Source organism: Lingula anatina, chromosome 1 (assembly GCF_051362555.1).
Source record: "Lingula anatina isolate TDL-2025a chromosome 1, LinAna3.0, whole genome shotgun sequence".
In the NCBI taxonomy this organism is placed as follows: Eukaryota; Metazoa; Brachiopoda; class Lingulata; order Lingulida; family Lingulidae; genus Lingula; species Lingula anatina.
The window spans coordinates 50595538-50611893 of record NC_141767.1 but is presented as its reverse complement, the minus strand read 5'-3'; the positions used below and the strand labels follow the sequence as shown (position 1 = coordinate 50611893).

At 37.7% G+C, this 16356-nt stretch overlaps 1 protein-coding gene across 1 annotated transcript in view; it reads right to left on the bottom strand.

Moving 5' to 3' along the window:
* The window catches only part of LOC106153719 (sushi, von Willebrand factor type A, EGF and pentraxin domain-containing protein 1), a 31932-nt gene extending 17555 nt beyond the window's left edge, over positions 1–14377 (bottom strand). Inside the window, exons 1-15 of the mRNA XM_087001561.1 lie at positions 13156–14377; positions 7975–8230; positions 7614–7790; positions 5125–5286; positions 4564–4743; positions 4142–4321; positions 3661–3855; positions 3211–3459; positions 2663–2899; positions 2062–2250; positions 1558–1679; positions 1236–1311; positions 837–920; positions 500–712; positions 38–199 (exon numbers count right to left, since the gene is read on the bottom strand). Of these exons, the coding sequence (XP_086857687.1) occupies positions 38–199; positions 500–712; positions 837–920; positions 1236–1311; positions 1558–1679; positions 2062–2250; positions 2663–2899; positions 3211–3459; positions 3661–3855; positions 4142–4321; positions 4564–4743; positions 5125–5286; positions 7614–7790; positions 7975–8230; positions 13156–13698 (3025 nt within the window). The 5' untranslated portion in view covers positions 13699–14377. The remainder of the gene's footprint in view (positions 1–37; positions 200–499; positions 713–836; positions 921–1235; positions 1312–1557; positions 1680–2061; positions 2251–2662; positions 2900–3210; positions 3460–3660; positions 3856–4141; positions 4322–4563; positions 4744–5124; positions 5287–7613; positions 7791–7974; positions 8231–13155) is intronic.
* Between the last annotated feature and the right edge of the window lie 1979 nt (positions 14378–16356).

Here is a 16356-nt window from a genome sequence, read left to right as displayed (position 1 = left end):
GTCTTGATAATTTTCCATGAATGAGTGAAAAATGTACCTTTACACTCCCCTAAACTCTTTGAATTATTTGTGGCTGTGGATGTCTTGTTTGGGCACACCAGGCACGTCTGTTGACCTTCTTTAGTTTGGTAAGTACCCACGGAACAACTCTCGCATTCCTCTGTTACTACGTTGAAGAAAGTTCCGACGGGGCAGTTTACTAAAAAAACGACAAAAAGATAAATAATCACTCACTTGATATTTACTTGTTACGGTTGATTAAAATTTAATTAAATTAAAACACGTTTCTATTCGACTAATAACAGCGACACTAAGGTGGTTGACAGACACTCACGCACACACGCACAAACGCACACTTACGGCTAGCTTTTTTTATTGTCGGTACATCTTTTTCAAAACAATTGCCACAATTTACAAGAAAACAAACGTTTTGCCTTTGGTTCTGCTAAGAAAAAATTTTCAGCCCTGTAATATAAATAAATCTCAATCTAAATCTTACCGCAGACGTTTTTTCGCAATACACTCCCAGGCTCACAAACAAATTTCGGTGTTTCGAGTAAAAATTCTATGTCCTCAAAATGAAGCGGCTGGTCTCCCATCATGATGTCCAGTTGTCCCTGCCTGGCTTCTGTCTTTAGGTTGCGTTTCACAAGACCTATGCTTTCCATCAGAGAGTGCTGGGCGTGGTGACTCTTTGTCGTATTCACAAAACCTAAATGAAGTCATAAATAAGTTTTGTTACGGGTTTATGAAGGTCCGTGTATGGCTAACAGACGCTTTGAAGAAATCTAAACGAATAGTTCTGACTTTCAACTCTTGATGGTTTACAGACTTACCTCGCACTTGAAAGGTGAATTTCACTTTCGTTATGGAGTCATCTCTCTTGCGTCTGCTTAATCTACTAAAGGGATTCCTGATTTCTATCAAAACGAAATAAATATATACATATACCACTTGTTTACATACAAACAATAAATATGTTAGTTCCTTTTATTTGCTACTGGCTTAAATGAAAACTTGTAAATTTTGTTAGAAAAAATCGTTGCCATCGCATGGTTAAAAAAAACGTGACAAAGAACAAAAATCCATTTAAGCATTTTTTGACTTTGTCACAATTCCACCCATCTATATTTAGCACAAAATGAATCCTTTTCAGCCACAGTCGCTTTTTTACACTATTGAATCATCTGCTTTTAGTTCCACTCTTCGTTGTTTACTGTGATAGCGATACTTACTGTTATCATACTCTTCACAGATACCTTCAGTGTTTTCAACGCCGCAAATAACGTTCTCTTCACAGATGTGCGCTACCTACAAAAATAAGGCACTGGCAACAATATTGAACCTAGAATACCGAAAACGTGACTTTTATTTCTCCTTGGTGGGGTAATCACTAAAAAAGCTGTTTTAAGTTTCTTTGAGCGCACTTGTTACATAGCTTTCACAATAGCGCAACGACGGATTGCGTCAAAAAGACCTACTATTCAGCTCTTTATTCGACCCGTTAAATTCACACTCATTATAAGCGTTGTTATTTTGTCTGTCTGCAGAAATTACCTTGTTCGACAACTGACTCTGCAAATCATTTTCAAGTTCGTTCAACAACAGTCTATCCGCACACACATTGGTTTTGTAGGTTATTCTTGCGGGTTGAATAACATTGTTTGACATCTTTTTCTCTACAAACACAAATCATTTAAACCATGTTCACTTGTCGCAGATGCTAACTGTTTACATGTTACAAAAACAATCTTAGGGAAAAGCAATGTGCTCAATTTATTGTCTGCGTACAAACTAGAAGTATATATCCGTTTTGTCAAATAAAAAAAGAAAAAATGTACCGTAACTGCAAGTACCATTAACTGTTTCCTCCCTTTTTTCTCAAATAAAAACTCATCGCCAACAAACGGGTAAGATTTAGCAAATTAACTGTAAAGCCATATTCTCACTGTTATTGTTTTCATATCTATCTTGATAGAATTATTCCACAGTATTACCATGTGTTTTGGAAATTTTGGACTTTTCTGGACACAGAACAGCAGCTAGCCTACTCATCATTACCTGAACAATCGGGCATCTTATCTGAAGGCGACCAGCGACCCTCATCAAAATGGCAGGAGTAGGACTCAGGAGGAACAATTGCAAAACCATATCCGTCCATGCAGGATAAAGTGCAGTGAATATTATTCTGATTTTCTTTGCAATTCACATTACCATTGACTGGGGAAGGCGGGACTGTGCACTTGTGCTCTACAAACGTAAATCAGGTTGGTGAAAGCTTCACTCTGTGAGATGTGATTGATAATTTAGACACATTTTACAAAGAAAGCGTACGACTTTACAGAACTGTTATTTCAATTAAGGCATATAAAAGAGTGTTGATCATTTACTACATATCAATTTGACTTTTAATTTTTTATCGTACCGGTATCACTTTTTTCAATAAGTATACCAAATTGACAACACTTGTATAATAAAAGATAAAAACTGATTTTGTACAAAATTGGCTTGGTGAAGGGTAAACATGCGCCGACTACATAGAGCATAAACATTTGTATCCTCCGAGCAATAGTTTCTGCACCAAGCAAAGGGATAGAGCAAATTCAACGCCTAAGTATTTAAGAAATATATTCAACCAATAAAAAAAACTAATAAAACAAACCTTGCACTATGATTTCCAAAGTACAGTTGTTTTTATTCCCCGAAGGATCGTAGGCTGTGTAGAAGACCTCTGTTTTCCCTAATTTAAACATCCCGGGCTTGTGAGAAGACTTAATAGTGAGATCTTCCTGTGAGTTGTCCGAGAAAAGGGGCTCTACCCATTCCACGTAATGCTCACGTTGTGTGGATACCACGGGTGGAGGTGATATACATCTGTCTAGTCTTGGTGGCTCTTCATCTGTCACAAAGAATAGAACAGCGCCAGTGTAAATGTAACAACCAGTACCCATAATAAAACTTTAAACTTTGATGATCATCTTTGCGTAGGTTGTAATTTGCATGTTTGTGTTAGGTATGCAACATATGAATGCGTGCATAATGAAGATTTCATAAATATTATTGGATTACCTTTTTATAGAAATTTACCTCTACTATCATATCAGACCCTTCAACTAAGTCATATTTTCAAAAACATTGTAGGGAAATTGTAGCTGAGCCTGTGACACAGCAAACACAGAAAGAGAAACGGGAAGGCAAAACAAAAAGTACCTTTAACAGTGATGACAAAGCTGCACTTGGCGCGGTTTTTATTCAGATCTTCAGCGTGGTATGTCACCTTGGTCCTGCCGATTTGGAATTTTCTGGGAGGAACGACCGCGGGCACGACTGTTACCGTTGGTACGTAGCCCGAGTTGTCTATAGCCACCGGCACCTCCCATGTTACCTCAGCCGTGTTCTCGTGGTCGTCCGCCACCACTGTGATGTCATCGGGACACATGATGCTGGGTTCTGTGGTGTCTAGAATTGATAAGTTCGAATCTTAATGATAAATTTGAATTGGAACTATAATAATTCTTTCTTTCGGTTCGATTTACGGGATCGCAAATCCCGGTCCGGTTTGAGATAACGCTAGCCAATATTTTTAAACACCCAAACTTTACATGTATTCTTGCGCTAATTTTAACGCAACTGAAATACTACAAGAAATGCTGGTCATACCAACGCATTTGCTGACTAAGCTGCTACTCTTCCACTTCCCGAACTCGTTACACTGTCTTGTGTACGGCCCGACAAGGGTATAACCGAATTCACACGAAATCGTGCAGATGACACCATAAGAGGCGGGCTCAGTCGTACAAGCTGCAGGAACAACGTAACCGTCCTTCAGTTCTGGTAGGGGAGGGCACTGGACCTCTAAAATATGATTTGTATTTTTTTTAACTTTGAAGATTTAAAAAAGGGAAACACTAAATGGATAGCATGTGTTTTACCAAACGAAAAAGAATACTATATAGTAATAAGATGTGTGGCTGTTGAACTAAACATTCATTAAATTCTAAACATTCTCCACCACATTCCCTAGCACCTAGTTGTATGCATGTCTTTGACACACTATTTAGTTCCCGACAGAAAAAGAAAACTTGTCATTTATAAAGTCACAGAAAGTTTCGAACGTTAAACACATTTAAAAAGAGCCTACCTCTACATTTAGTCGGTATTCCATTCCAAACAGCTATTGCCAGGCATGTTCTTTTACTGGATCCCAGCAGCTCGTACCCCTTGTCACATGAAAATTTGCACTTTGTCTGGTAGTTGAAGTCATTTTTCGTGCAAACCATGCGCCCGCCACGTGGGGGTTTCAGCGGCGTACACTTCTTTACTAAAATGTACCAGGTAAATATAGTTTTTGTGATCTAATTTCTTAATACCAATAGTCGCCAATATACAATAAAATTTAACCCACGGTAATTTCCATCCTTTAAATTAGTTGTAGGACAATCCATCTCTATGATAAGAACTATTTTCAATTTTCAGTGCTACTCTGACGTTAATTTCCGAGGTAAATGTGCTCGTTGATTTCTTAGTGTGCTATACGGAGATTCTTAAGTGAGGCCTTCTTACTGTTGCAAGAGATGTCTGTGCCAGACCACGTGCCGTCCTCTTGGCATAGCCTCACACTGCTACCTAGCATCTGATACCCGGGGGCACACCTCCCGCCGCATGCTGCATTGAACTCATTGCTACACTGGCCTTTGACAAAATAACCATTTCCGGGAGGGGCAATGTCTGGACACGTTAGAACTTCATATAAAATACAAAATATGAATCAATAAATCATTGAAAGGCATTAAACCAGTTGAAGATTTAAACCGAAAAATATCTTCTGAAGCTAAAACCATTATTCTTTGAACGACTTTCTCTGAGTTTTGTAAGAGTTCAAGGTTCTAAATAAATGTCAAAGAGCACTTTACGAGAAATCTGATATCACTTTAGAAATTAAATATTGCCCCGTGTAGGCGAGTTTTTATGCCGGTGTCCTTTTTCAAGCCTTTTAGAAGTTTAATCGAAGCCTTGAATTATTAGAAATTGCAAAAAAAAAAAATGAAAATCGAGACTGTGAAATATAATAGCAGCTCTTGATTCTGGTGGTCTTTGTGCATTTGCAAGTGGCTGAAATTATACCTGCACATCCAAACTCTCCAAATGTCCTGAATCCTTTTTTACATGTGCAGTCCTGGATCTTGGTGCTGCCCACTGGGGTGACGTGGTTGGGATCTGGACACGGCGTGCACGTGCTCTCATCTCCGGGAATGGAGGTATTTTTATATGTTCCACTCGGACATCCTGTTAAGATAGTTAATGAAAGATGTTTTAATTCACAAGTTCGTACTGAAAAATGGGTTTAGATTTTCGTTTTTACCCATTACATTGTTGCTTACTGTTTGTCTCTTTCAAGTTCCTGGGCACATTTATTATATGGAAATAAACGGAAACGATATGTCCATGGTACATGCTATTTCAAAAGCCAATTTCTCCATTTTGTTGAATGCGATTTTCATACAAGGCTTTTTTCAGTCTAATCCAACACCATTTAAAGTTCACTTAATGTCCTAGAATGTGTTTAATATGTCCTAACTCAACAAATCGACCGAGGGAGGCATTTTTCTAAAAGAGGTTCTGAGGGGAAGTATCCCGTTGCAGTGAAAATTTTATAAGCAAGAGAGCCTTTTCAGTCCAACACCTTCTGGGGGACTTCCAACGATTCGACTGGTAGAAGGCACAGCTGGGTTCAGATTCCCATCATGATAACGTTTCCTTATTTCACAGTACGTGAAAATTAATGCCAGGGAGATTCTTCTGCTCTGTTAACTTTTTACACTGAAACTTATTTCAGTCAATGCCTGGCTCGTATCATCTAAATAACCTGGAACTCGGATGACTTAACAAAACAATGGAATGACCACCAGCCGGCATTTGATGTTCTTTCATTACCCAACACGTGTCCAAATTTACTAACACTGTTGTTCAATTTGGAATAGAAAACCCAGAGCAGACGATCGAATAATTCTGTACGATTTATCAATGGGTCGATGCAGGGGTTAAACTGGTGCAGAGAGCAAGCAACGTTAAAAGAACAGCATAAAGAATATTGGTGCGAAAAAATTACAGTAACAAATATCATAAGTGCCATCAATCTTCTGAAGCTTACAAAAAATTTCCCTGTAGAGTTCCAAACTCAGAAATACCACTTACGTATACGTTATTCAGAACACTTTTCTTCCCTTAGCCAAAGCCGAGTGAACGGTCGTGTGTGTTGCTTGAATTTTTATATCACATAAATATATCATTTTGAGAAAGGGGTTTTATTCAACTAATCTAAAGGAATGTTGAACGCGTTTGTGATTTCAGCAGACGCTTTCTTCATTGTATCAAGATTGTAGGAAAACGGGAAGACATTAGACAACCAAAGTATGGCCCCTTTTATACCCAAATTTAGCACTCGCCCAAAAACATGCTTTGAGATGCATCTCTGTTATTTAACAGTTACCTTTAGACAATTCTACGGCACGCAAATATAAATATTAGACCCTACATCCAAAACAAAACGTTTCATCTTCCGCTTATTTTTTAAGATTCTTATGACGAATGTCTGTAAGAGATAGTGACGTAGCTGGAGGACATATAGGTCTAGTTTTTTCTGCGCGTCTGAAAAACGGAACATAAAATGTCTAACCGGCAAGAAGCGACATGCCCCAGATTCTTAGGAAGAGAGTATTAGAAGACCGACTGACCGTTAAAAAAACTGTAAGCGAGACATCTCAATTTGTTTTAGTAAGCGAAATCTGGAATTTCCGCCTTTTTTGTCAGAGAAACCAAAATAAAGATGTAGGAACGATTATTCATGTGTGAATAGTGAGTTGATTTGGGCTAAACACTGTATGCGGCGATGTGGTTCAAATCATTAACGTTTCTGATTGTGTCACAGGCAGTTACTCTTTTGGTAACCGAAAATTGCGCAGTTCTTCCAGCTGCCTCAGATATTTATACACTTCATAGTTGTGGCAGGATCCCGACAGCGGAAAAAACTGCTCATTATTTCGCGATTGGGTGTTTGTTCGAGTCGGAAACGTTTTCCCCTTTTTTATTGCATTTTCTTCCTTAATCTGGTATGTATGTATGAATGTATGTGTGTGTGTGTGTGTGTGTGTGTGTATGTATGTATGTACATGTATGTATGTATGTGTGTGTGAATGAATGAGTTAATGAACTCTAAAAGATGGGGCACTTTAAAATTTTCACACCTTTTCAGATCTATCTATTCAGATATATAAAGGCTACAAAAAATACTGAGAGTAAAACCTATGTATAAAGAAAGCCTTACGCTTGTGCAGAGTATCTGAAAACTGGGTTGGATTTTGGGGATGTAAGTTGCCTATAATACAGAGAAACAGTTACAAGATAGGTCAAATCTAAGAGTAACAAAACGGTGTTCTTAGATATATTCACAGACAAATTACCAGCCATTCATCGATGGCAGATTACTCTGTATAGCAACATATTACTGTAGTTTAAAATCATCAAACAGTTTTGGCAATTTAATTTAAACATACTTTTGCAAGACAGAAAAGGTTCATTAAGACGTTACTTAATACCACCGATAGTGTTTTTACCTTTACAATCGCCTTGCAAACCGTTACCATAGAAACCTGGGTCGCAAACACACTGGTAGTGTCCCGTGTGTATTCCACATCTGCACGCTGCTGACGAGTCACAGCACATCTTTCCCTCCTCACAAAGGTTGTCACATTTTTCTGAGTCTTGTGTTACATAGCCACCAGTTTGAAGATCTATGAAAGTATTTATTAAAATTTAAGAAAGTTGTCTAGAAGTGAATGGAACTATTACAGGCATTGCCTTTCTGACTGACCTCTGTGTGCAGTAAAGGAATTTAGAGAAACAAACTGCTTTCTTATTGTGCACGCATGTATGTGAATTTTCTCAGTATTTACAAACATTTTCATATCAGCTCACCTTCGTGTAACGCTCGCCTAGCCAAGGCCTCAAATTCTTCAAAACTGTCCAAAATGTAACTGTGCTCATCCTTGGGTTCTGAAGCCATTTCTCGAAGTTCACGTGTGTTACCGTTTCGTATACCGAAAGTGAACACTTTGGTGTTTTGGTCCCTAAGGGCCTTGGCCACTGGCCGTGGATCCCCATTATTAGAGTAGCCATCTGTTATCAATATTACAGCTTTGGAAGAATTTTGACGGCCCGCCGCCAAAATTTCCTATAGAAAGAAATATGTATTTCCAGTTATTATTATTATTATTATTATTATTATTATTATTATTTGCTATTCAGGGGTTTCCAGTGCTTCTATTGTTAAATAACATCTGCATAATAAAATCGCAAATTGATTCAAATACGATTGAGTCATTTCAACTACTAAAATTATATCATATGGGTTGTATAGGCCTACCTATATGAGCAACAATAAAATTTAAATTGCCATTTATACATATATATACGTCATGTTTTATGCAGAATGCGATGCAATTGAATTTAAAAATAAGAAGCATTAAAACTAGACTTTCCAGAACCTTGAAAATGGAAGTGTTTCAGTAAAGAGGCTCTCTTATTTCAAGACCTGCAGGATGAAGTCCACTGACACGCATTCTTTAAAAGATTGAAATAAGTTGGCTAGACTTCAAAACGTCCATAATAAATATGCATGGTCATTGGACTCAGGAAGACGAAAATACCGTACAGAATCGTAGCACATCTACCACAATTATTTGTTAGAAAACATTTTTTTTATCTTTATAATTTGTTTGATGGCTTAGTCTTTTCTAAATGGGGGAATATTCTCTTTATTAATATGATGCGACAAATTTCTCCCCTATTTCAATTTGCTGCTCGCACTATATATATATATATATATATATATATATATATATATATATATATATATATACACACACACACGAAGAGAAAAGACAATAAGGACCCGGAAATGGAAATTCTTAAATGCGGTTATGATATCCATATTCGAGGTTTCTGTGATGAAAGTTCAAATTTTTAGCAATATGATCAGTCTTCTCTATAGACTATTTGAAAAGAGGGTTGTAAATCATTTTGCAATTTTATACAAATACTATAGTTTGTTCCTTAATCGCGTCTTTCCTCCAAATGCCCAGCTTTCTCACAGTAGATTTATTATAACATATTTTACCCATATAGTTTGAAATGTATAAAAAGCAAAATTATACAATACCTATTAATCAAATTTATATTTCCCATCCATAGTAACAAAAATGCAATGCATGGTTTAGAGTTAGCATAAAGTCATGATCAGTTGGTACAAAAGCACACGTATACGTGCATTTAGGTAATCAAAAAAGATGTCCGTTGTGTAGATAATTAAAAGGAAGGATTGGAACATTTTCATTTCAGGCGTGATCACGTTGAAGTTGGTTTCGAAATTTTTATCAGTAATTAGCCTTATAAATACAAACTTTACGGAACAAGGTGGTTATTTTCACGGGAAACACAGGGTTTCAACGTGCTACACCACCACTGCAGTAGAGCTCTCGATTGAGTAATATTATGTGGTTTGAAGTAGGTTCATTTTGCATGCCTTGACACAGTTCAATGGAAGGTAATTGACACAAGAATGTCGGGTATTTTTGTCGCACATGGCCTAGGGACATATATCATTGGTGGCAAGTGTTTCCTTGGCGGGTCGTGCATGCGCTCAATCTGAATAAAATGCTTAACTCCGACCCTCCATGGGGACAGATGAAATAAAGAAACACCAGGGACGTAATATTTTTTAGATTTACAAGTAAAACCCTCTTTCTTACCCTTTCTCTCTCTCTCTCTCTCTCTCCCTCTCTCTCTCCCCTATGGTTTAGACTTATCAAACTTTAAGTACACATTTAACACTACAACTTTCTCATCGGTATTTTTTCACTTGGAAACTCTTTGATAAAATAAACAACGGAGATAGAAGATAAGTAGGTAGACATGCAGACGACATATTCGTGAAACCAGAGAAAAATATAAACAGGAAAGAACTTTTTGCTATCTTTGCCTAAGTTTTTGTCTATTCTTACGAGCTTATAGTTCAAAAACACATATTAACTATGAAGAACTATAATAATAATAATAATAATAATTATTATTATTATTATTATTATTATTATTATTATTATTATTATTATTATTATTTTAATATTATGGGTTTAGAATTATATTGAAGCAATGCGGACATTTGTTTAGTATGAGATTGAAAAGCCAATGAGTTTTAAAATGACGACTGTTCCACTCCGTGAGAGCACGTTTGTTTACATCAATCCCTATAAAAGGTTCACCAGCACGGCGGGATGAAAGATATGGGCGTAAATAGTGTAATTTGAAGATTATAAAGGAGAATTTGACACCGTAAATCGACGATATGCTTCTCTGATTAGTTTGAAATGTCACACGGTTGATATAAACAGTCAGACCTGATACTGAAGGGTCGATTGCTTATGCCAACTTAAAAAATACTTATATAACAAAGACAGATGTTACATTGAAAGAAATTACCCACTAAAATTCTGTCATTGACACTTTTTTATTCTCAATTTTTCAAGTTTGAAAGCTAACCATTTTCTCAATGCCTTGAAATTAAGCGCATAAAAGGAAATTAGATGAAAACGTTAAGAAATGCATTAAATAAATGATAGTTTGATGGAAAACTGAAATCTATAATGACTATTCGTTCACGTTTACGAATGTTTCTATTTGAAATTGTTTTTGTCGACTGCAATGTATTTGAGAGATCCACAACAGCGCAAGAGTCAAAAATGTTTAAAAGTTAAAAACGCTTCCGTGTAAAAAAGCAGTCTAAATAACAAATAAACAAGAATGATGTAAAATTCCACAACATGAATATTTGGTGTGCATTAGTTTAATGTCTCCTAATTTTTCACAAAGATGATGTAAAGAGCATATTAATTTTTAAAAATACCTGGACCTAAAAGAATAAGAAAAGGAAAGGAACATTTTCATTAAGTTTGGCACAATCAATATTTGTATGAAAATTTATTATTTCTTAATCATGGAATAAATGTCAAATAATTATAAATCAATCTCATGTTATTAAATCCACGGTGTTCAAAAAGTGGTGGGTACAACGCAGATACAGTATCATTAGGGGACCATATTTTGACCACACCCTTCGTTTCTTCACTCTTTCAGTTTTCTTCACTACTTATCTTTTAATAATAAAAAACGAGTAAAACTGCGATAAAACGTAACTCTGTCTAAGAACCGTGGTGAGGAATGCGTGCCACACCTGCAAACTTACTTCACACATGTGCTGATGACGGAGATATTCTCTATGAATCCAAGCGCAGCGACCCGATATTGCCGTACAGATGGGCTGCCATAGATCTCTCTTGACATCACATTATGTTGCCTTACTTTCTTAGTCACGCTTTTGGAAAGGGCAGTATTTGGGAACCCTGTTTTCAAACTATTAAACTAGCTTCACCACGGGAGGTTTCTGCTCATTCATGTTTGGCTAAGCTCGATTTTTCTCATATATCTGCTGTGCCAACCTTCTTATTTCTAATCACACATGTGCAATAGTTGAATATAATCAGGTTTGTAACATTCAATAATGCATCTTTCTCCCTTTTGCCTTTTACATGTTTTTACTTTCTTAACGTCATAGAAATGTTTGAGAGGGGGGAAGAGAGAGAGAGAAAGAGAGAGGATGAAGGTAAGGCAAAAGAATGAACGACTTAAAATAAAGATCTAAAGTTACTTATTATACTTGGTGAAATTCCACTAAATCCACGCTGCCTTGTTATCTAACTTTCCTTTCAAGTAGCTATACGGGTGGTCGCAGACTTATTTTTGATTTTTTTATATTCATGTTGACGTTTGATAGCAGAGTATAGTCATGACTAATATCACAATTTATGTCGTTTATAAGTAGCTACTTACGGTTAGCGTTCTATGAACATCTGTCCCAAACAAGAAAGAATTGCATGATATTTTTCAACTTTCTATGCGAACCATTTTAACGGTTTAATGTTTGACAAATTGCAAGATATTTTTATGCGTGATTGCCCTGAGCCTATGTCGAAAAAAAATTAATAAAATAGAACTGGGGAGAAACATTAACATTTAAAATAAAATATTCTTACCGACAGGTGGAGTGAGGTGTTGTGGGGGTCTACAGTCACCGAAGAGAAAGTGGGGTATCTCAAACAATTTCGACCAACCACTCCATTTAAAACATTAAAATTAAACACTCCATTTAAAACATTAAAATTCACCACGTCTGAGGATTTCGCTATCAACTGCCTTATCCTTCAAGTACTACGCTTTTGAGATAAAACAACCTAAGACTAAACTAACCAGATTACTTAACCAAATAAAGCTTGGAGTTCTTCGATTGAAGAGCGAAGTTTATTGAAAATGCTGTTTTGATTTGTGTCGAAAAAGTATAGACAAATTCGTTCATAATGGTTATTTATACGGGCAATTAAAAACTTCTGGACGCATAAAATGGACAGATCAGACGAAGCGCGCAATAGACAGCAAAGACAAACAAATCTATGCGCCACCTGTTAACGAAGATCCTGCACACCAGGAGAGTACAAAGAATAACACAGCCAACGCACGTTTGACTTAAACCACCCCCTTTCTCTCTGCAAAAAACTATGTTGAATCGACCAAAGCGGAGTTGAGTATAACGTAGCGTGGTTTTTCTAAATCCCTCTTTCCTACAAGAGGTTGAATAGTAAACATCTGTGTGTCGGGCTGCTGTGCAATGCCCCGTTACAGGTCGGGCCGAGCTGCAGCTGTATGAAGTCGATACAGGCAGAAAGGAATAATTGTTGTGAAACTGGAAACGCCTCTCCAATTGGGACTGGTTACCACTTAGAATTCAAGAACTTTGATGAAATTTACAATGTCTGGGTTGCAGTTAAAACCACCATGCGTCTGACCCGATTCGGTTCGTTTTTCATTGGACCCAATAAACTTTTACAGATTCTTGGGTGTCCGCCTATCATTTCGTCTTCTTGTTACATAACTACAGTCTCACAGAGTTCGTTGCCGTAATATTAAATTGTGTGCACTCTAACGGGTCAACAACTCCAACAGAAGACCAACTATATTAATTAACTAATTCTGACAGATTCATTCACCTACCTTCGCTTCTTCCATTGCCCCTAAAGTATATGTCCCACCCCCAGTGAAGGAAATCTTTGGTAAATCCTCTTCTAAAAGGGAACATTTGTGTCGATCTGCAGTTGGTCGTGTGAGATGATCGACGTGGCGTTCGATGCGAGATGCAGATGAAAACGTTACCACGGCAACACGTGTAGCATGCTCGGCTACAGTAAAGTCGGCAAGAAGTTTCTTCACAAATTTGAGCTCATTGAAGAAGTTTATTTCGCCAACACTGCCTGAGCTGTCCACCAAAAACACTAAATCCACCTGTTGATTGGCGGTTTGTCTGAGCTTAGACACTTGCCGCTTGAGCGTTTCACCCAGCACTTCTACTTTTTTCCGTCCATGTTGAGGTAACGTCTGTATGTTGTTCCTCAATGGCAAAAATTCGTTGACGTGTGCTGCTGTCCTGAGCCAGCCAGGCAATAAACAAAGCCACAACAGCGTCATACATACTTTCACACCAAACATTTTGAGTCTACGTCCACTGGTCCTGCTTGTATCCACCGCTGGCGACAGCATTCATGCTGCATTATGGGGTTTATAAGCACTAATAATTAGTGCATAGCACTGGTAAATTGTCCGCGAATAATTCTTAGAACAGTAATAGGATCCTTTGATATTGAAGGCAAACTTCTTGCCTTAATATATATAAGACTTAAGTCGGGTCAAACCTCTGACATGCGCAGATGATAACCTCTACTCGTCCTGTCACACAATCTGAGAGCTGTTTCCAATAACCAAATACTATAACTCTTGAAGATGCAGGGAACCCAGCAAGCAAGCAAGCACACGCACACGATCACGGGAGACAAGCTAAAACCCGCAGTCTATGGGCCATTAAAATGTGTATGAGAATGAACGTCTGTCGGCTCTCACCATCAGCTGGTTTACACAACAGTGGCAGCAGCTTCCAGAAAGTAATAACAAATCTTCACCGGCTCAAGATTTGATAGAACAAGAATGTGTGGACCTCGCCGTTCTCTCGTTATGTCTCGTGAGCCCGTTGAAGTGCCCCCAAGATTTGCCTAAGTACTGTTTAAATGATCACTTTACCTTGTCTAGCCCCACGTATGGTTACACCATCACTAGCTGAGCGTGGGCGCCTTGCCAAGATGGTGTGATATACATGCGAAATTCAGCTATCCCGGAGAGAAAACACATAAAATAAATAAAAGGATTATCAAACCGAATATTAGTTCAGTGGCATGTTGCTGAAGCTACCTTGATCGTTTGCAGACGTTGTACATATTTCTTATTTTGGTCTAATGCAATTTGTAGTTTCAATTTCACTGGACAATAGACATAAAATCAAACTCCGGAGAGACTGTTTTAGATATTAAAACCAATGCCGTTAAAGAGGTTTAGTGGGAAAAATATTTAAAAAAAAACTGGTTGCTAAAAATGGAAGGAGAATTAGTGCTTTAAACGATCAAGAATTTGTTGCAAAATGTGCATGTTGACAGCACATTACTGAACTGCCCTTCTGCGAATACTTCTATAAACTCACGTACAGATTCCTGTACAGTGCTATAAAATGTCCCAGTAGGAGAGAAATATATTTTCTCGTTTCATTCGTTAGGAATTAAATAGAAACAAAGGTCACGTGGGGACAGGCTTACGGGGCTGAATTGGCGGAAACAGTTCAAATAGTTGTGCTTTATTTTGATTGTAAATCACTGCAGTGCACTTGGCCGCTTCCCGCGAGACTTCCTCTGTTGTGTTGCAGTAATGAGGAGCAGACGCAAGACATGACGTTACCTCAATCCGATCATCCGTCACAACCAGGTGTCGTTCAAATCCGAAAAATTTAGCGCCAGTGTGTATGTCAGTACGAACGTATGCAGTTATTGTTAATTTATCACACGTATCCTCTCTCATATCGCTCACAACACAGGAAATAATAACCGACTGTTTTTAAAGAAACTACATGTAGTTTGAGGTTTGAAATGCTGCAGTGACGATGTTTTCTTGGCTCTCCCAATCGAAATCCACCTACCACATTTGTGCTGCAGGTTTGAAATATATGACATAGTAAGAATTTAATGCCTTTTTACATCGTAATGCAGTTCAGATTAATTAAATAAGTGCGTATGAAAATGCCTCATGGTTGTATACATAACATATATTAACATTAAAATCTGAAGCAGATATTCCAAGACTCACAGTCACGGTGAAAGTGAAAATACCCGTACGTCGCAATTATTCACGTCTAGATTGATCTCATAACAACTTGAAGAATGTTTCTTTATGCATGTATATAAATGCTTAAAACTTTCTGGCAATCTTCATAATTATGTAAGTTTAAAGGTGGGAATATTCCTGGATTGCATCATAATTTAATTTTTTCACTAATCCTTTGCGTTTTTCGCATTAACCATACAAAACAAAGTTTTTAAATCAAATCGGTTTCAATTCGTTCGCGGCAGAGTATCAAGTATGTTAAAAATAGATATATTTATGTGAGATTGCATTTTTATCTTTCATTTGTGAATCACTGAGGAAGGTTGGCGGGGGTAGGACGAAGGGACACGGAAAGAAAGTAAAAGTATGGTCATAGAAGCTTAAAAATTACCGTGGAGGCACTGCCGTCGCCGTCATCAACGTTCGACGGACGCATGATATATGTCAGTCAAGGGAGCAGAAAGGTGGCACATTGCAGGCAGTAACAACGTTCAGATTGACTGTAAGAACTTGCATCTGTAATCAATTAAGTGCCATCCATTAGGCATCTACTCTGCCATTACAGCGATATATTTCCCACCTCTCAGGAACCAACCTCCTTACCGATATGTGTAACTGTTTTGCACATGTTCGGGGACTTGCGCCGACCATGGTGCCAAAGACGATGTGTCTACCACCCTTGTATGATCTTAGCGAGCAATTTCTGTGCCTTCAACCCGTCCATCTACGACCTGGCCATTTCATGTTCGCACAAAAAAGGCGCAAGGGTCACCTTTCTGTGTAAAAAGTGTTTGGCTTTAATTGTCAGTCGACTTACTCCCTTTTCGATATTTGGGGATGCTTAATTCGAGCGTAATTTGTTAATCATTTGAGAGGCAATCTTAACATTTTGGGCGATTGGGGAGGAACGTTAGGAAAGGAAAATCAGTGGGCAGAAAAACACGTTTTTTCGTGTCATACATGGTATTGTTATGATTGTCCCAAAACTAAGAAAAA